The sequence below is a fragment of the Glycine soja genome, chromosome 17 (genome assembly GCF_004193775.1).
Source record: "Glycine soja cultivar W05 chromosome 17, ASM419377v2, whole genome shotgun sequence".
Taxonomy (NCBI): Eukaryota; Viridiplantae; Streptophyta; class Magnoliopsida; order Fabales; family Fabaceae; genus Glycine; species Glycine soja.
This window is the reverse complement of record NC_041018.1, coordinates 33,645,466-33,666,652: the sequence shown is the minus strand read 5'-3', so window position 1 is coordinate 33,666,652 and position 21,187 is coordinate 33,645,466. Positions and strand designations below refer to the sequence as shown.

The following is a 21,187-nucleotide window of genomic DNA, read 5'->3' as shown; positions in this document are numbered from 1 at the left end:
AGAAGAACTATTTCTTCCAGAAACTTTCCGGAAGAGGTGTTCCGGAAGACCTTTGGTTTCTTCCGGAAGAACACTTCTTCCGGAATTTTTCCGGAACAGCTTCTTGCGGAAGTTCCGGAAGAACCCTTAACGGATCTTCCGGAAGCCTCCGCCGTAAGCCCCCTTTTCCCATTTTTTCCGGCGTCTTCTACCCTAAGGTTACTATCCTAAGGTTACTATCCTAAGGTTCCACTACTACAACAATGCTGGATATTAAAAGCAATGGGGAGTTAGGGAGACTAACCTCGAAGCCTCGTTCGCGAAGAAGAAGAAGAAGCTTGGCTCGCGGTGTCGCTGACGGAGAAGAGGAAGCAAGAACCGGAAGAACCAAAAGAAGCAACAGCAAGTGCTTCTTCCGGGAGGAGGAGGCACTTTTTAAAATTTTTAGTTAAAGGGCAAAATGGCCCATTCATTAAAGTTGCTGGGTGCACCAGCAATATTGCTGGGTGCACCTAGCATTTTCCCCTATTGGGTTGCAATCGGGTCACACGGATTATTATCATTTATTACTTGAAAAGAAAACTTTTCCTGTGCTTTTCTTACACATTACTCTCTCATAATCGTGACCGTTAACTATTTGATGGTAAAAAACTAGTGTCATAATCCGACTACACCTGAGTATATATGTTTATGACATAAAAACTTTATTTAAAATAAATTTTATTATTTTCTCATCTCACAAAATAACATTTTAAGATCATATATATTCTTCTACTTCTAAGAATAACAAAATTGATTTGCATCATGTAGCTACAGAAAATTAATCTTTTGGGAAAAACCTAAGTGGCTTGTTTCTTAACCATCTTTTTTTATTCATAAAGGCTTGAACTGAAGATTTTGTTTAAGAATAATAAAAAGAGTTGCATTGCTATATAATTAAATTGTTAAATGAATGATTAATTTTTTTTATTAGATATATGTATAAAAAAATAGCTGAGAGTTGATGAAGCATATTTTTAAAAGAAGTATTATTATAATTATAAGGACAAAACATTCATACGAAATTCACCATAACAACTATAAAAAAAAAATATAAGAGAGCTAAATAGTCTAATAATAAAAAAGTATTCATATACTTATGTATCAACTAAAGTAAATAAACAAATTCATAACAAAAGATATAATATTGTATCACTTAATTGCTTCAACAGATCGATTCTATTACTCAGCTACATGTCCTATTTTGGAAATGATATCCACCTATGAAGTTAATATATTCAAAATATAGTATCACAATTTAATAAAAATTACCATGACATTTTTTTTTCACTTTTATTAAAAAAACAAAAGAAGATCTTATGCATATAAAATTTAAAAAAATGTAAAATCAACAAAAAAAAAGAACATTCAATTGATTTTCTTTATAAATAATTTAAAAAGAAAAAAATATTACCTTCGAAAAATAAAAAAAATTGATCCCAACCTCATTTGTAATAACTGGATCAGCAGGAGGATCAAGTTGTTCAGAAAAGAAAAGAAGAATATAGTACATCGTCTTCAATAGGCGTGTCTTCCAAAGGCTGGATAATATCATTTGTATGAACAAAAGGTGAAATTCATCATGTTCTATAGGATCCTCAACACTTCCACCATCTTTGTCACTTACAGAATGACGGATTTGGGTAATACGACCACTTCTTCAAATCTCTCCCGAAGAAATGGTAGTAGAATGGTTACAGGAACCTTTCCATCTTCCCATGATAAACTCGGATGGATAACAAAGAAAATGAGATAAGGTTCTGAAAAGTCTGATAGAATGATATGAATAATCTAGAGTTGGACATAGAAATACGGTTTGTATTTTATATATTATGCATAAATACATTTTCGTCTTAAGTAAAATAAAATAAAAACTTCAAATGGGCATCGTGTATTTCAAAATGAGTCATAACTTTTTGTTATGATACGTCTGTTAGAGAGATAGAAGAATCAACCTTTGTTTAATTGATGATCATGTTTTTCTTCAAATTGGCCTATCGTAATGACAACTAAAACCTACTTTTTTTCAGAGGGCTTTTGCTAAACGCACCTCCCATTTTTATTCGTAGACCTACTTAATGCATCTACTTATTATTAATGATCATGCTTTCTTCAAACGGACCCATCTTACACTTATTATTTTACCAATTAGTGCACCTACTTCTTTGTACCCTATACTTTTTTTTTGTTAAATATTATATAATGGTTAAAATAAACTTTAGCATCATCAAGGAATCAAGGAATAAAAACATGCAAACAAACAAATTGAAGTAAACGAATGAAAGTAAAACTTCAAAAACTTATTTAGAATAGAATATTTTGTAGTGATCTTCATTAAAAGGAAAAAAATATATACTTGAAAAAAGTTGAAGGGGGTTTAAAATTAAAAAAGAAAGTGTATTCAGTAACAATCTTATAAAGATAAGGTCTATGTTATGAGATTTTCTTCTTGCACCAAGCCATTTTTTTTTTCTACACTCAACATTTTTTATAATTCCATGGTAGGTTTAATAAAAATTTATAAATGTAAAAAAATATATTATTAAATCAAAATTAATTATTACAAAAATATATTATCTAAACTTATATGTGTATTAAAAAAAATTAAAAATTTTAGTGTTATATATAACGGCATTAATTATTTTTTAACATAATTAACTTATTAGTTTAGTTGGTTAGAACATCTAACTAATAATGTGAAAGTTATAGGTTTAAAACATATTTTTAATAATCCGTATTGACCTATACGGATTAACAATCTGCAAAGGCTATAAGTAAGGGTGTTTTTTATTTTTCCCTCTTACTGCTAGGTGTATGAGGAAATTTACTAGGTGTAGGAAGAAAATTCATTATGTTATGTGTCTATTTGGACTTGTGACATTTTTCCTTTGTTATATGTTTGTTAAAAAAAGTCTTTAATTTTTTTTTACAATATTAACTAAAATTGAAATGCAAAAATAATAATAATAAAAAACATGTGAGTTAGAAAAGAGGATGGAATTGTATTTTTCATATATTAATAAGAATTGTTATTTAAAAAATATATATTTTTAACAATCTATATTAGCCAATTCATATATCCGTACAGGCCTATAATCTGTATACATCGTACAGATTGATAAATTTGTATAAGTTTTACGTATTGACAATGCCTATAGGTTACATGTAAGGGTGTTTTTGATTTTTTCTTCACACTGCAGGATGTATGACGAAGTTTTTTGAGTGCAAGAAGAAAATCCCCTATGTTATGTGTCTATTTGGGCTTGTGACATTTTCCCCTTTCTTATATGTTTGTTAAAAAAAATCTTAAAATTTTCAACAATATTAACTAAAATTGAAATGCAAAAATAAAATAAAATCTGTGAGTTAGAAAAGAGGATGGAAATTGTATTTTTCATATATTAATCAGAATTGTTATTTTAAAAAATATGTAAATACAATTAAAACAATATTATTAAATAATAAAATAAATTTAGATAATAATATTTGCTCGGTTCATTTGATCAATTTTAAAATATTAATAATTATATGTTTTATTCCATTGGTTTCCAAGTACCCGAATTAATGAAAGTTCGATTCTACCTTAATCGTCCATTTTTAAATGATATCTATCACTTCTGCTTTTTTGTTTTTTCATCTGACAATTAAGATATTTCAGTTCACCAGATTTCAACAAAATTTTATTCAATAAATTATCTTTAAAACTTTTTTGTAAATAAAATGAAAATATTATAATTACATCAAAGTAAAAATCCTAAAACATAAAAAATTCTTCATTGAGAATTTAAAAATTATAAACTAAATTACATAAAAATATTATTAGTCCATTTATAAGAAGTAAATACACTTATTTTTTCTATTTATTATTTTTTGGTACAAAATGATGGTAACTAAAACGAAAGTAAGAATTTTTAGATCATTAAATATCAATTGGAACAAAATGTTAACTTTTATAAATATTTTTTAGATCACATTATTCTTTAAGTATTTTTATTATTTTTTTTTGTTTTGTCATAAAATAGTTATTTTCTCGGAGAAATTATCAGAATGTTTTTTATTAAGATTTTATAATTTTTTAAAATTATTATCAGTATTATTATTATATTTCAAATTTAGATTAATTAAATGAAATTTGTTTTAAAGTATAATGAGGAATACATAATTTAAACTGAATAACCATTCAAAGAAAAAAAAATATAAAACATGATGCAAATATATGTAGTTAAATCTTCCAAAACAATTCTTTGTACACAATATTTTTAGTATAAAAAAGTGTCTTGTTATCATCATCACAATTTATAACCTTTAACCTAGATTTACTTTTAACTCAAAAGAATGCAACATAGAGTTGGTTATGTGTAAATACTAGTCTCGGAAGAAATACACCAACTTGAGTCAAAGTTTGGCCTTGAGTTTTATTATTTGTCATTGCAAAGTAAACCAAAAGAGAAAATTGACGTCTCTGAAATTTAAAAGAGTCATATGATCAAATGAAACCAAATTCAATCTTGACGTGTAAACTTTAGCTTCAATATTAATTCTTGTAACAATAATAGCTTCAATTATATTAATTCTTAACTCTTCAATAATGAGTCTGGTTCATTACAAAGATCAAAAGACATATCTAAATTTCTCATAAACATGATAGAGTGACTTTTTTTCAATATCAAACAATGATCAAGAAGACCAAATAACTTGATATTATTTAAAAATTGAGTTGCCAACTGATCAAAATGAACACCTATGAGTTTGGTAAACTTTTTTATCTCCAGAAAATGCTATCATGACATATTTATTAACTGAAGAGATGATTTCCAAAGTAGTGCCAAAATTGATCTATCATAAAACTATTCAACATTACCTAAATTATGCAGCAAATCACAATAAATAAGCTTAACTATACTTGAATAGGCTCATGAGAATTTTTCACAATTAAAGAATGAGGAATGTCAGCATCAGTTTCACCATTATTGAAATCACCAATTCAGCCATCACCCAAAGCAAGAATCCAATATGAAAATGTCTTCTTTTTCACTTTCATCTAAATCATTTGAACCACATTTCAAACGCATGCATGTTTTTGAGCTAATTTCAAAATTTTACAATACTTCCACAATCTAGCAGAGATTATGGTGGCCAAAACAATTTCAGTTGTACTTGCATTAGGCACAATAAACAAAATTTGTTTGAAATCATTACCTAGAACAACAACTTTTCCACCAAAAGGCTTATGCAAACTATCATCAATAATAAAACACATAATATCTCTCAGTGTTCTATCAAGAGCTTCAAATGTAAATCTATTAATCATAGGTGCTTTATCCCATATGATCAAGGTAGTGTGTTTAAAAAATGCTGCTTTCAAACTTTCTTGCTTAATAGAACAACAAGAATCTTCATTCAATAATAATGGTATTGCAAATTGAGAATGAGTAGTTTTATCACTAGGAAGCAAAAGAGATGCAATACCACTAGCTACATTTAACACAATTTTTTTCTCTTATCTCAATTTATAAAATCATGTCTTTTATAAGAAAGTCTTACCAGTATCTCGATGTCAAAAATTGCTTTAGTACCATGCAAAAGAAGTTTCACTTACTCATCCTAGACTTTGTCTTGATATACATCCAACTCTTCATACAACTATATTTTAAAAGTGATAAATAATCAAATTCATCTTCAAAAGTGTGATATGATGATAAATTAATTTCTAAAAAAATAAAAATATAAATTTAATCTTTAAATATGCAAAAAGTGTAACAATATTTTAATCTTGTCATTAAATTTGTGAGATCATTTTATCATTAAGTTGTAAAGTTTAAAAACTAATTAGAAAATAAGTTATATTTTTTCAAGGATCAATTTGATATTAAATTATAAAATTTAAAGATTAATTTATGATTAAATTATTTACCAGGCTAATTTATCACATATTTAGATACTAAATTTAAATATTTTATCTTTTAAAAATTAATTTATAAATATCTCACATTTTTAGAGACCAATTTAATAAAAAAAAAACGAAGATGCTTTAGTAGTTTTGAAATGCGCATTAGCTGTTTATTTCCCTACAAAAACGGGATCACAGATAAGTGACGTAATGCTTATATGTTCGTGACAACGTATTCATTGATGAAAGTTTTGTTTTATGCAACCAAACTAAAACTTGAATATTTCTGTAGTGATATTCTGCTGCGTCATGCGCAACCAATATAAAGTTTTATTCCTTTATATTCTTATAAGTTTTGTCGTTATGTAAGAGCTAGTATGGAATTTTCTTTTAAAAAATGTAAATATATGGAATTCTTTTGACATCATCGAATGTGATTTTATTATAAAATAATGAACTAATTTAATATAAGCACGCATTCAAACTTTTGTCTTTCTTCCCAATGCACAACCGACAAATCATTATACACCTAAGTTTGGCTTTAGCTTCTAACATGATCAAAGCGAAGAGGTTAACACGACAAGAGTTACGTTTTTTTTATAAAAAAAATTCTATTTTAAAAGTAAAGTAAAAACGTTGAAATGTATGTGTTCCTTTATCTTTTATGGCTTAATGTGTTACATCATTAAGAGGTTAAAGAATAACTTAATCTCGTTATAAAAATAAATAAAGAATAACTTAATCTTTCGACTTAGTTTTACTAAGTGTAACTTGATGAAATATCAAATATTATTTAATTGCTCTTTAGGTCATATATCATAATATGCAGTTTTAATCTTTTTGAAATATATCACAACTGTTATTTTGGTCAATTCATTAGTTTTCAATTAAATCTTTATCATAATTTGTTGATATCTGATGAGGATGTGTAAATGTATTGAACACATATATTGTCATACCTTAATTGATTTTTTTGGTTTCTCACTATTATTATATTTTATGAAAAAAATATAATTAAATTATAATATTATGTGGTAAGCAACAATTAAGTCGTCATGTCATCAACACATCATCATTTAATATTATATAAGTAAATCTATTCAATATATAATGTAAATAAAATAATCAAAATCACACAATTAATATCTGAAAGATTTAATTCCCACCATTAAAAATATAAAAGATTAAAATCATATAATTATAATACTTCAGAAATTAAAAGTATAATTAAATCATTGTAATCATTGATTGATTGGATATGATCGATGATCAGAGATATATATTGAAGGTGTGATTGCTTCGTATTTTTAATTTTCTTTATCAAACTGAACTGATTTTTTAATAGAGAACTTGTTCTTCTCTTGTTACACATATGGTTTATCATAAACATAGAAATAATGGTTTGATGGTGATTTATGATGACATTGAATTATATATTAAATTATTCGTGGTCAAAGATTCAAAATACCAGTCTAACTTTAACAAGTAACTTTGGCATTTTAGGTAGTGTTAGAAAAGAGTGAAGTTTGGGCTAGTAGGCCATACATTTTGTTTCTGTGTGAAGAGTCAAAGCATGGTAAAATGAACACGCAAAATCGATGTGTTAGGGAGTGACGAACGTGTCAAATTGTTAGATATCAAAGTGAATTAGCCCAGTTAGGAAGTATGCATTTAAATTGCAGTCCATAAAAAGATATTTTAAATCATTACAACTGTAGTTGTGATCATATCAGTTATATATTTTTTTTTATAATTATCCATATATAACAACAAGATTTTTTCATTGACCGCAACCGCGATCACAAACACAATTTAAAATGATATTAGGGAGTGAACTAGAGAGAGCCACTCGTCAGAGAGTAGTCATAGAGCTACAAGGTGTTAAAGCGTCCATTTTCCATGTCTAGGATACATGCTTCTTTTAATGTATGAATACCTTGTGCTCTTTCGCATCCTCATCCAAAGCCTTTTCAAACTTCAAGCCACATATATAGTTTATTTAATTTGTTAAGCTTCATGGTGTCATAAAGGTGTGCCGTTCTCCCAAAGTATCATGAGTTCACTAAGCATTTTTTTTTTATTAAAAATATTTGTCTTGATCCCAGTTTTGTCAAATCTGAAATCCCTATTCATCATTAAATTTCAGGCCCAAGCAATAGCTATCTTGTAAGGGAGTTAAGCACATAAGTTCCTCAACATGACATTCTTAAAAAGTTGGAAGCTTGATGATTTCTTTCTTTATGATTTACTATATGCTAGAGAAAAAAAGAACTTGCTAATAGATCAACAATCTAATTATATACGCGATCTTACAATTTCTTGATAAATTTAAAGTATATAAATCATTTAGTGCCATGAAATTAACAACTTGCAAATCATAAAAGGGTTATGAGAGAGAGTACTATATATATGTGAACTCATCTCATTGTATGAAATAAATTCATCCTTGAATTCCTTAGAAACATGAGTTTTAAAGTTATGAATGGGATTTTCCATATATACTACCTAATACGTACGGGTGGATCATGGTTATATTGTCTAAAAACATTCATCACTAGGATCTACTCTCACTATTTGTGTTTGTATGTTGCTTGTACTAACCCTTCCAAATAAACAGTGAAGGCCACTTCTAGTCCACATTGTAATAAAGTACGTCTAGGCTGTCATGTCCAGAGATGGTAGAGTGGCACCCTATCAGACGCTATCATCCCTGATTCTGAACATACATTGAACTAGAAAGAATATATATGTTAACTAATTTTATGGATATGAAATTTTGTATAATAAATGTTTTCGTTCATGTATAGTAATTTTAATCTAAACAATATGTGTTTGAACAATATTCTTGGAAATACAATAGTTTATATTTTAGTTGAATGATATTGTAGCAGTAAGTCTTATAGATGAGAAAGGATAATAAGATTAAGGTGTGTTGTTCAAATAAAATATTAAGATATAATATATTGGTGGCTATAGGAGTAATGTTCAAATCGTACGTATTAAAAAAAAAGAGTTAAAATTTTTATTTTTCCAGATCCAAAAAACTTAGTAACATATAACCTTATGGAGATATTTCTATGGAACCACATGAAAGCAAAGATACTAGAGGATGAAAAATAATATGTCTCATCTGTTACGAACATTTTCTCATATTTCTTTTTGTACAAATTCATCATCTTCATCCTTAAACTCTAGCTCAAGAAACTTAAATTTGCTCACTGAGCAAGACAATTAGACCCACGAGGTCACTCCAAAACATAATTTCTTCGACGAAGAAGTTCGATTTGAGGAGAAAAACAAAAACATGGATGACTGGAGTATTCCAGAAATCCCTTAGGACACACTGTATGTTCCTGAGACAATCAAAGATAAACACAGTTTTGATTAAGACTGTAGAAAATAATATTCCTCTAGGACAAGACATAGGAGAAGGATTTCATTTATTATCAAAGAATTCAATCTTCAAACATAGCAGAAAATACAAATACCTACACATAGGATGTGTGCAAGTGACAATCAAACCCTTAATTGACATGGGTATAGATGCAACCGTCTTAATGTGTCTTAGATATATTAGGCACGACAAATTTGAAGATTCTTTAATAGGAACAGTAGAAACAAGTCTAGAGCAAGGACCAGTCTATTTCAACTATTACCAAAACAAAACAGTGAGTCTGATGGATAGAAACATTCTTGACTCTCTGTTCTTAAATATCCACTTTCATGGACTTGACATGAAAGAAGGATCAATTCCAGCAGCCTTAATTTTATTTATAGGATCTAGTATAAGGTCATGAACACTTGTGCGTCAAGAGTCCTTCTAAAACCTCAAAGAGGAGAGACAACTTCGTTTATCACTGATATGATAAAGGCTAATGTTTCTCTCCTAAGAACCATAAAATGGGATGAAGTAACTCTTCCTGAAAAATGGGTCATGGACAAGGCCACACTGTCAGTTCCCAAACCCGTTCCAACCATAGAACAAATAAAGCAGGATAATTCCGGTAAGGTAGAAATAACCTTCAATAGAAGAAACTCTTTCTCATCTAGAATAGAAGCCTCAAGATCCGAGTATGAATTAGCAATAAGGTCTTTCTTGGTAAGAACCCGATTAATTCCAATAGGGTTATCTAGATCTGAGTCACATAATCAGTTTCCAAGTATAAACCTCTAAGGATTAGATACAACTTCTAGTATACCTAGAACCACATATAATCAAGAACAAGAGGATGACCAAAAATCAATCCAATCTCCAACATATTCCTTTATGCATGAACCTTATGATGTTATTTGACAAATTTAGCATTGATAAAGAAATCTTTAGAAAAGACTTTTATTCTCCAGAGAATGAACCTCATAGGAGATGGTTTTTTCAACATTTTAAAGGTACAAAAAGAAAACAAATCCAAAACAAATTCTATGAGTTTGTCGAAAGAGTCAAAATTAACATTCATTTCTTTGATTGGTTTCATGCTTATACCATTAGAGAAAATCTAGATTATCCTTGGAAACAAGACATCATACGTGATCCAACAACCAATGTTATCTAGATTACCCTTGAAAACAAGAATACTGTTCAAACACATATTGTTTAGATTAACGTTACTGTACATGAACGAAAACAAAAACATTTATTGTACAAAATTTCAAATCCATGTCAGTTAACATATTTCCTTACAAATTATATTCCTACCTCCCCATCAGGCTCTGATATCAGAGATCAACGGAAAGAGATCAAACAGACAGATGAGAGGTAAGAACAATAATCAAACAAGGCAGACAAAATATGAAGAAAATAATCAATATAAAAACAAATTAAGTAAACATGCAAAGATTTAAAACAAAAACATTAAAAAGAAAACAGAAATGGCGACAGAGTCGCATTGGATCTGTTAGGGGGAGGAAGAGAAGAAATTGAAGCGATGACAAAGCTGCACATGATCAGTCAAGAGGAAGAAGAGATATGAAAGAAAGAGCTTGAAAATTTATTAACGAAAGAAAAGCTTACAAAGAGTGTTTCCAAGAGCTTCTCTCTCTACCATCTATCTGACTATTCTGTCATATTGATTTCTTGGATATCTTCATTATCCATAAATGATGGTTGATCGTCCTGTTGAATTAGATTAAGATTTTCTTCAGAGGATACATCTTCGGTTTCTTCCTCTAAGGTTTCAATGAGCAGATTATTAATCCGTTCTTCTATGGATGAACCTAAATTAAGGTTTCTTTTTCAGCCTACCATATTTGTTAATGTGACCTTGTCTTTCACAATTATAACATACAATTTTGGTTTTCATACTAGGTTTTGGAGTACTAACATCTTTGCTAATATATATATACCTTCAATGTAATTGCAAATACCATGTGGCCATGTAATATTTTGGGGCCTTTGCATTTTATTTAAAAATGTATATAAATATATTTGACTTAAATATTTTTTCCTGCATTTTAGTAGTTTTTTCATTTTATTTTTTTTAATCATCATAAAATGTATTTGTTTTATTTTTTATTTTTAAAGTGCTTTAGATATATAATATTTTTGTTACCGTTGAAAGTTTTTATAAAAATTAAAATGAAAAAATAATAAACTTTTAAAACAAAAAATATATTTAAATTTTTTTATAAACAAATGTTAATAATTAGTATGTTGTGTTAGTAGAAATTTTTTATCTCATCCCCTCCTATTATCACTTCCACCGTTATGGTGATCCTCCATCAATTGAACGTAACTGACGTTCTTTCAAAAAGCAAACAGAAGAGTTACTTTGCTTTTTGGTGTTTCGAAATGTGCAACCAAATGTTTAGAAGTTTTTTTAACGTTAATCCAAACTGTCACAAGGATCCAGAAAACCATCAAATGGTCTGATTTTTTTTCCAAATACACTGCAAATCACCTTATGACTCCCAATGTATAATTAAACTTATGTACATGTAATCGCTTTTGTAAGGTTTACTAATCGATCTTAACCTACAAGATGTTTGCAGGAGAATATATATATTTTATCTTATTTTTATGTTGATATTGTATATATGAAGCGATAAGTAAAGAATTAGTTACTGATTTTTGAAATCTTTTTCGTAACCCTTAGAACAATATATATCTAATGTACTACTGTTTTATGGTTACTGCCAAATATCCATCTTCTATACGATTACTAATGATGTAAAAATTTAAATTCTTTCATTATTTTACATTACTGTTATTAATATATCAATATAAGCATGTGAATTAATTAGAGAGATCGCACAATTAACAAAAACCAGTGTTAGTGTTTTTCATTATTAATTACTCTATTAAAGCTTAATTATGATGAAGATCTTAATATTAATATTAGAGTGGTGCCTAAAAAATTAATTCCTAAGTACAGGTTCAGACAAAAAGAAGTCAAGCTAAATAAGAAAACTATTGGTATCGAGAAATATTTAAACATTTTTACCAAAATTTAAGTTGCAATCTCAATGAGATGGGTCATGTGCTTCACAAATAAGGTAAAATAATGCTTAGCTCATTTTCTTCTTCTTCTTTTTTCTTTTTGGAAGAAAAAGTCAAACCAAAATACTTAATACTTAAAAATATTCTAAAATGAAACTAGCTTTTCTATAGTTAAAAAATAAATAAAAAAACGTATATAATTTTTATAAAAAAAACTGATAAAAAAATTTATATTTTAAAAAGAAAAATTAAAGAAACTAAACCAAATACCACCTAAGTCTTATTCAACTGCCAAATGCCAACTAATTAGGAAGCACAAACGTGTGGGGATTAGGCATTGATGTTTACAAAACTCAAAGCCGTACTTGTATACACAACCAAACAAATGGAACCTAATCAAGAATATCAAGATGAAGCTATCTACGACCACGAAATTGTACACAAGTAAATACAAAGGTTGGGTAAGCTGGATTTAAAGTCATGCTATGCTGACAGTGACTAGTTAAATATCAGTTTATTAAGTATCCAGCAGGCGTGTTGGAAATTAATTTAATTAATGGCTAGGCATTGAACAGCGAGTCATGGCATGCTGTGCAGTTATTTTAAAAAAAATATCCACTAGTTTTGTTAACTACGATTATTTATATAAAATATTTACTAATTTTATTAGTAATAATTTTTTTCAAGAAACTTGACCAACTATATTTAATAAGATCTCCTTTTCAATTATATTTTGTTTTTTCCACAAAACCTAAACTCGATGCATTACCTAACAAATTTGAATGACATGTTGGTGTATGAGCAGTCATGCATATTCAAATTTTACCCCCTTTTTTTCTGTAATATCGGATTTGAAGTTAGTCTCTTACGATAATTATTATAGTGACCAAGGATATCATTTACTCAAATTTTACCTAAAGGTCAAAGAAAAATCCGATAATTATTATACTTACCATTAATTTTAGGAAAAACAGAGGTGATAAATTATTAATCTAATTTCATTTTAAAATAAATAAATTAAAGAGATGAATATATATCAGTGTATATGGGACACCAATTTCGCATGTAATTTTTCCCAATCTACCTACGGTGGTGCAGTAATTAACTTTATTTCGCTCAGGTCGGTTTTATGCTTAAAATTATTTTTCATATTATGCACATATTTTAATGTAAAATTTATAATTAAAATTATATATATATATATATATATATATATATATATATATATATTAATTATATTAATTATATTTAACATTTTAAAATAAATTTATCAAAATCAATTCTAGTTTACTTTAAAATAAAGAGCTGGACGTGCTTTTTTCTTCCTATGGAATAATCAACTATTAAATGCTAACGCTTTTGAAAGAACCAGGAGCATGTTAGACTTTTCATCGTCCTAGTTTTCCAATTAACGAAGATGCTAAATATTAAAGGAAACCAACTCGAAAAGGACTCAAAACACCGGCCTCTACTTTTTATTTCCTTTACTACCCTTCTATTTGAAATTTAACATACAAAAAGAAAATATATTTAATGCAGCTTCATATGTATTTTAAAAATTAAATGAGAAAAACTAAAAGTATAAAATAGTTTTTGTATTATATAATTTAATTATATATGTAATTAGACTACAGTCTAAATTGTTTTATTATTTGTTCATAATCATTAAAATCTTTAAAAATATATCATAAAGAAAATATTTTGTACTATCTTCATATAAAAGTTAGAAATTAATCTATTAGATCTCTTTAAGAGTCTACTTCTTCTAATTGATACTTTTTCACGCATGTAGATTTGGTGATAGAATATTATATTAATTACATATTTAAGAAACATAATTATATAAAGTTGATCAAAATGATTGAAAAGGTGAGACTTAAGGAGAAGGGAGAAGTGAGAGAAATCTTATGTTTAAATTTTTTTTATTAATATTTCTAACAAAAATTAATATTTAGTGAAAATAATAAACCAATCAATCATATCACACCATATTGACGGAATGAAATGATATTATCAACTATTTAAAAGAGAGCCAAAATTAGAGAAAAATGCACATTAATTAGTTTTTAAGCATACTAATCAAAGACAATGCTCCCCGAAGGTTCTTGGCCTTAATACCAATATACTCCTTCACAGTCAAGGAACGAAAACGAGGCAAGGAATCAAGAACCAAAGGAGAAACCACATGATCCACAGGGGGACCATAGAAATAAGCCACTGAGTATCTTTCCCTTGCGCTATTCACCATGACACGATGCAATGCACATCTAAACCTTGAGTTGGACAAGATGTGAAGAATGTCACCAGTGTGAACAACAAGGCTGCTAGGGTGAGGGTGCACAGGGACCCACCCTGCCCCTTCCTTGAAGATTTGGAGGCCATTGGTTTGGCTTTGGTGGAGGATTGTGAGAAGGGAAGTGTCAGTGTGAGGGGCTAGCCCCATGGCTCGGTTTGGCTCAGGACAACGAGGGTAGAAGTTTAGCTGAACAGCTTCACAGAGGTTGTTGGTTGAACCATTAATCCACCTTTTTTGCTCCTCAGAAATGCCCCCCAATAAGTTGAATATCATGTGTGCTAGCTTATCTGCTAGAGCCTTCATTTGCTTCTGGTAATTGTCCATTATAGTGCTGCACAAACAGTTTTTTTCCCCTCCAGATTTTAGAAGTTTTGTGTAATTAAGAACAAAACTTATTAGATTAATTTCTTAAGTATTTTTTGGTATTGTTTATCTTAGCAATTTATGCTGATTTTCTTTTTATATAAATCTTTAAATTTATTGCATGGATTATAAAGGCATTTTATAATGAACAAACTTTTTGTTTTGACAGATAATGGACAAATTACTAACTGAGGTTATTTAATAACTTTTATATACAATGGAAATAATGAAGTTTGAATTTAAGATTTTGTGTAAATTATTTATTAAGTCAACTCTAATGAGCTATTGATATTATTTAATATTAGAGAAAAACATTTACATGCATGTCAACATTTGTTGGAAGAGTTATAAAATTTGATTATATTCAAAGGAGTATAATGGGTATTTCAACCGGCACCCGTTTACAATCTATATGAGTTCAACTAAAAGCATGCATGCTTGATAGAATCAACACACATAATATTCGGAAAAAGTTTAATGGATACCCTAAATTGATATATATGCAACAGTAAAAAAAATATTTAATATAAATATGATTGAATTTTTTATGTGATAAGAAAAGAGATAAAGAAAAATGAGAAATATTGGCAAAATATTTAAAATAATAAGATATTTATGTATTATTATTCTTAATATACTAATCAGAAAATCTTAAAATATGATTTTTATTTTAGGTATTTGAGATGTTGATTAACCTTAAACTAAAATACTATCTATGTATATAATATTCAAAGGGTATCTTTGCTTACGGATTTAAAGCTAATCATAATCCATAACCTTAACTTTTACTAATTATATTATCATGTCCATGTGATGGCATAAAAAATCTAATCAGATAGCTAATGCGAACAAAAGTAACAGTTTTGTTTTATTCTTGCATTTATATATATATATTATTTTATCTTGGAAAGAGATGTGCTGAATACTAAGGCATGCTTGTCCACTATTTCCGTGTTCAATGAAATGTTTAAGATTCAAATTTATAAATAAGGCTCTCTTATTCCAAGTAGAGACTTGAAGCTAGCTAACAACATATTGTAATGGCTTCAATTCCGAGAAAACAAAAGAGAAAAATTGATGTTACCGAAGAAAGTCTCTATTAGCATATATGATTGTACACGTTGCATGGAAGTGCATGAGATTGTAACATTTGTACTTACCAAAAGGGTGCATAGTCATTAGGCCAAATCTTTTTGGCATCATCACATGGAGACCCCATGATGGTAAATCCTTCATGCCACATGTGCTTGGGGAAGAATGGCGATATCCGAGCTCGGCCGTACCCGGTGGCACCGGTGGCCGATCTCAACGCCTTGAGTTTCCGGTCGGCGGGGAGGGCAAAGAGCCTCTTTGCCTCTTCTTCAACCTCTTCAACAACACTCAAGGGTATGCCATGGTTCTTCAATTGGAAAGCACCCCAATTCTCACAAGCAAGGCCTATGAGTTCCATGGCATTAGGATCCATTAGGTCTATGATGGGTATGGGTGATCCAATTCCATGATTATCATCATCACCATCACCATCTTCAGATTGAGGCCATGCATGCGAATCAGGTAAGGTCCTAAGTGAAGAAAAGTCTAAGGGGATAATATGATGAAGGTGGAGAGGGTGGTCCCTATAGGCTTCAGAAAGAGTAGTGGCCATTGCAAAATTGGAAGGAATTGAAACAAGCTAGAGATGTTGGATGTGGTGGATTTATTAGAATTTTAGAACTTAAGTGTATATATATATAAATATTATAAGAACATGAGTAGTATGAGATTTGGTTAAAACCATACAATTGGGTAGTGAAGGTTGGCTATTGGACTATGTTGTGTCGGATTTTGGCTATGAAGGAATATGGTTGAATAAGACAAAAGAAGGAACAAACAATTCTGAAAGATGGTGGAATCTCAAAGTCTTAAATATTAAATAAAAAAAAAGGGAGAAAGAAACTTTTTTCTTTATTCCATGATAATGTTTCACTCATGCGGCAAAGGGGGAAAAAACAGAAAATTTGATAGAGGATCCTTTTTGTTTCTCTTTTAGCTTTTGTGGACAAAAATAGGACACGCTTTTTGTCTTGTAGTAGGAAAACCAAATGAACGAGGATTGGCTTCTTCTACCAAATAAAGAATGTGTTCGATGTTAATTTGATAAAAATGAATATTAAGTATATAATTTCATTATGATGCAATATCTGGCAAAATATAAGGCATAAAAAAATGTTTGTACGCGATATATACTTTTTCCTGCCAACAATCTTAGTTGACATTAAATATTGATGACTCTTCTGAGAATGGCCTGCCACTTTATAAGGGAGAAATTCTTCAATTTGCAAATAGTATATTATTTTTTCTTCTTCACTTATTATATAATATGCAATATTTAATAATTTTATTAATAAATAATTTATATTAAAGAATCTATTAATTGGAGTCTCTCACCAACCAAAATTTTTTTATTCACAATTAATATTTAAATTGAAAATTTTACTTAAAACATTTAAGTCAAATTCCACTTATACCAACATAATGATATATTTATTATAAATTTGTGAATACAAAACCGTAGCTCATGGTGATGGTATATAAGATTATACTAATACTCAAATTTAATTTGTATGGATTAGTCTCGCTATATAAATGAATCGATCTGTGCTAAGGAAAAGTCATGGAGATCTCATTGATTGAGTAAATCTTGCAAAATTATGCAAGTGCCCCATCTTGATACTTATATATTATTGAAGGCTGCCACTACCGGAGCATACGGAGAACTTTTGTACTACTAAGCCTTTGCCTCAAAAGAAAGGATGATTCCCATTTGCATGACATGGACTTCAAAATTTAGAAAGTTAATTAAGGTGGGAATACTTTTGAGGATATATATATATATATATATATATATATATAAAAGCTTTTAATGATTAATTTTTTGAGATATTAAGAATCATTTAAGAAATTGATTTTTTCAAAATATATTATTTCACACGTCCGAATCAAAAAATCAAATCCATATTAAAGAAAAAAAATCATCTATAGATTATTTAACATCATGTTTATCCTTTGAGGTTATATATATATAACAATACATTTATTACCATTTGTCGTGTGTGGGAGTTGCAGTTTGACAAGATTTTGAAGCCCTTTTTCTGCAGGTTTTTCAAAGGTGTAAAGTGAAATCATTTGAATGGTGAGTGATCTGACACAAAATACGAGTTAAGTCAGGCAGAACATGATGAGGACAAAATAATTCAAATTCATATATTCAAAAGTGAATCTAATGGAAAAAATTGTGCGAGCTAGCTAGCTTTCAAACTTGACCTTTCTATGTATTTCCTAACGTGTAGAAATGTAATATATATATATATATATATATATATATATATATATATATATATATATATATATATATATATATATATATATATATATATATAGTGTAGACATTGACTCGGACATTTAAACGGAGGAAAATTAAGGTGCCAATTAGACTCTTGGGTTAGACTTTAAGACTGTTACCATGATTACATTTCTGAATATATTTTCTAGATTTAAAACTCTATACATATTTAGTTTCGGAAAGCTGTAAATTGAAGACATTCTTATTTATTTTATTCATTAATTAAGAGGTTAAATGTTTGATTCATTTAATTCCAAAAGTGCGTCTCTCTCGTTATATTAAACTTTAAGAAATGATTCTTCACGTTGGAGTTTTTGCCTTCATTGTGGATGATCTTAATCATGTTATGACAACCTAAAATCCGAGTTTGAATTCAAAAGTATATAATTTCCTTGTTTGAGTCGGTCATATTAAAAAATTGATTTTAAATAAATTCCTTTAAGCGAATTAATTAATTAATTATTGAAGATGTGTGCGCACGATTAATCTTATATATGGTTAATTATAGATATTTAAGTACAATATATCTTCTTAGGACAAATTAATTTGGTGTTCCTTTAAAAAATTTAAATTTAAATTTGTTGAATAATAACTTAATTCTTCCATAAAATATTTTTTTTAAAATTATCAATGAATATATAAAACTAAAAGTAAGATAAGAGTAGAAAAGGATAAAAGATTTATCCTATTCAACATTTGATGTGCATAAAATAATTTAGTCAATAGTAATAAAAATGACTTAAATATGTTTTTTTTTCTTATAATTGGTTGATTTTGTTAAATCCTGAACTGTTCATTAAATTCTAGAAAATAATTTGTGACAGTTTCTAATTAAAACCATCAATATGCATTTAGAAATTCAAATTCCAATTTCTGGTAGTTTATAAACCGCCAAATAATTAAGCAAACATAAGAATCTAAATAATCCAAAGGAAGAAGAATGGCGATCACAATTGCAATCCCTCTAAAAGATTCAAAATCATCATGTTGTTGTACTTACGATGGTAGTCAAAATTGAATTTTAATCCCTTTGAAAGATTCAAATTGCTAATGAAACTGGGATTCAACTTGTAAAATTATTAAAATCGTGCTTTTTTTTAATTTCATGACAATTAGAATATGTTTTAAAGGTTTTTTACTTGCTTTTATTTTTTTTACCTGTTGTACTTACCAAAATCCGGAGCTGGCACACGTCAGGGTGCATGTGACTAAGGTGGGATCCCGAACTTCACACGTCGACTTTGAGAGTTACCTTTGTTAGGAGGATAGGAGGGGGACCTGCAAAACAAAGGATTTCAATGCTCAAGTAAATATATGAGTGGGGAGAATAAAACAAGTATATGCATATGAGAGCAATTATGCGTAAGCTCAAGGTGTGAGTGAATGCATTGTGTGTTAAGGGTTCAATGAAACCTGGTATTTATAGGAGTGGAGTCGAGCTACAGGTCCTTGTTGTTGGAACAACAGTCTCCTTGTTGACGGTTCCCCGACTTCAATGGGGATCATGGCGCCTGTGCCATATATGAGTCGGTAAGGAGTTTCGTTGATTGTTATTTGGGGTGAACAGTGGTACGCCCAGAGTATGTTGGGGAGCTCCTCTTTCCATAGACCCTTAGACTTCTCGAGTCTAGTACGCAGGGCCCTGAGGATGACTCTGTTAGCTGCCTCTACCTGACCGTTGGTATGAGGATGTTCAACAGAGGTGACTAGGTGCTTGATGCCTAGCCTTGTCAGGAAGTCGTCGTAAGTATGAGCTTTGAATTGGTGTTGTTGTCCATGACAATGGTGCATGTGAGGCAGTACCTGCATATGAGGTGTTTCTAGGTGAATTTTTCCACCTCGATCGTAATTTCCCGCAATGGTCTTGCTTCTATCCACTTGGTGAAGTAGTCGATGACAACTAGTAGGTATTTGATTGCTTCTAAGGCCTTTGGCAGTGGTCCCAGTTTATCCATTCCCCATATGTCGAAGGGCCAAGGAAGCTCAGACTGTGGAGATTGTCAGGAGTAGTGTGTGGCACATCTGTAAACTCTTGGCATTGTCTGCACCTCCTGGTAAAGTTGAAGGTGTTTGCCTTGAGTGTTGGCCAGTAGTAGTCGACTCACACCACTTTGGTGGAAAAGGAGTGTCCTCCGATGTGGAGACCGTGGATCCCTTCATGAAGTTCTCTCATGACATATTCTGCCAGTTGACTGTTTAGGCTTTTTAGCAATGGTGTTGTCAACCCTCTTTAGAATAGCTCACCATCAAGGATGATATAGTAATTGGCCTTTCGTTTGAGGCATCGGGCTTCGTCCTTGTTTAGTGGTAGTACCCCCTGAATTAGGAAGTTCTTGTAGGGAGTCCTCCAGCTTGGTTCCTTCTCTTCTCTGGCCATAACTTCCTCAGCGTCTATGGTGGGAGTTTGGAGTGTCTCTTGAATGATAGTCTTAAGGTGCTCGACTTTCTTAGTGTTGGCCAGCTTGGAGACTAGGTTTACTTTGGTGTTGCTCTCCCTGGATATGTAGTACATTTCAAAACACTCGAAATTGTCAATGAAAGTTTTGGCAATGTGATAGTACTTGAGCATCACTATCTCCTTGGTTTGGTATTTGTTGGCAACCTGTCCATGGACAAGCTGTGAGTCTGTGTAGCATCATAGCGTCTTGGTCCTGACTTCTCTTGCTAGCTTCAAACTTGCAACGAGCTTCTCGTACTCTGCCTGGTTTTTTGAGGCTCTGAAGTAGAGCTTAAGGGCTTGCTCTAGCGTGACATTGTCAGGGCCTTCGAGGATGAATCCTACCCCGCTCCCCTTTATGTTGGATG

The 21,187-nt window shown here is 29.9% G+C and overlaps 1 protein-coding gene across 1 annotated transcript; it reads right to left on the bottom strand.

Moving 5' to 3' along the window:
• Positions 1-14,307: 14,307 nt before the first annotated feature.
• Positions 14,308-16,892, bottom strand: LOC114392627 (gibberellin 3-beta-dioxygenase 1-like). The gene is made up of 2 exons (XM_028353829.1): positions 16,161-16,892; positions 14,308-14,968 (listed from the first exon to the last, which is right to left on the bottom strand). The coding sequence occupies exons 1-2, from the start codon at positions 16,643-16,645 to the stop codon at positions 14,401-14,403; spliced, it is 1,053 nt and encodes a 350-aa protein (XP_028209630.1). The 5' UTR covers positions 16,646-16,892; the 3' UTR covers positions 14,308-14,400.
• Positions 16,893-21,187: the final 4,295 nt, after the last annotated feature.

Excerpts from the sequence above, each read along its gene's own strand:
- LOC114392627 (XM_028353829.1), bottom strand. The coding sequence starts at position 16,645 with ATGGCCACTACTCTTTCTGAAGCCTATAGGGACCACCCTCTCCACCTT. Across the intron at positions 14,969-16,160 it reads AATGACTATGCACCCTTTTG|CACTATAATGGACAATTACC; the intron begins GTAAGTACAAAT and ends CTGTTTGTGCAG.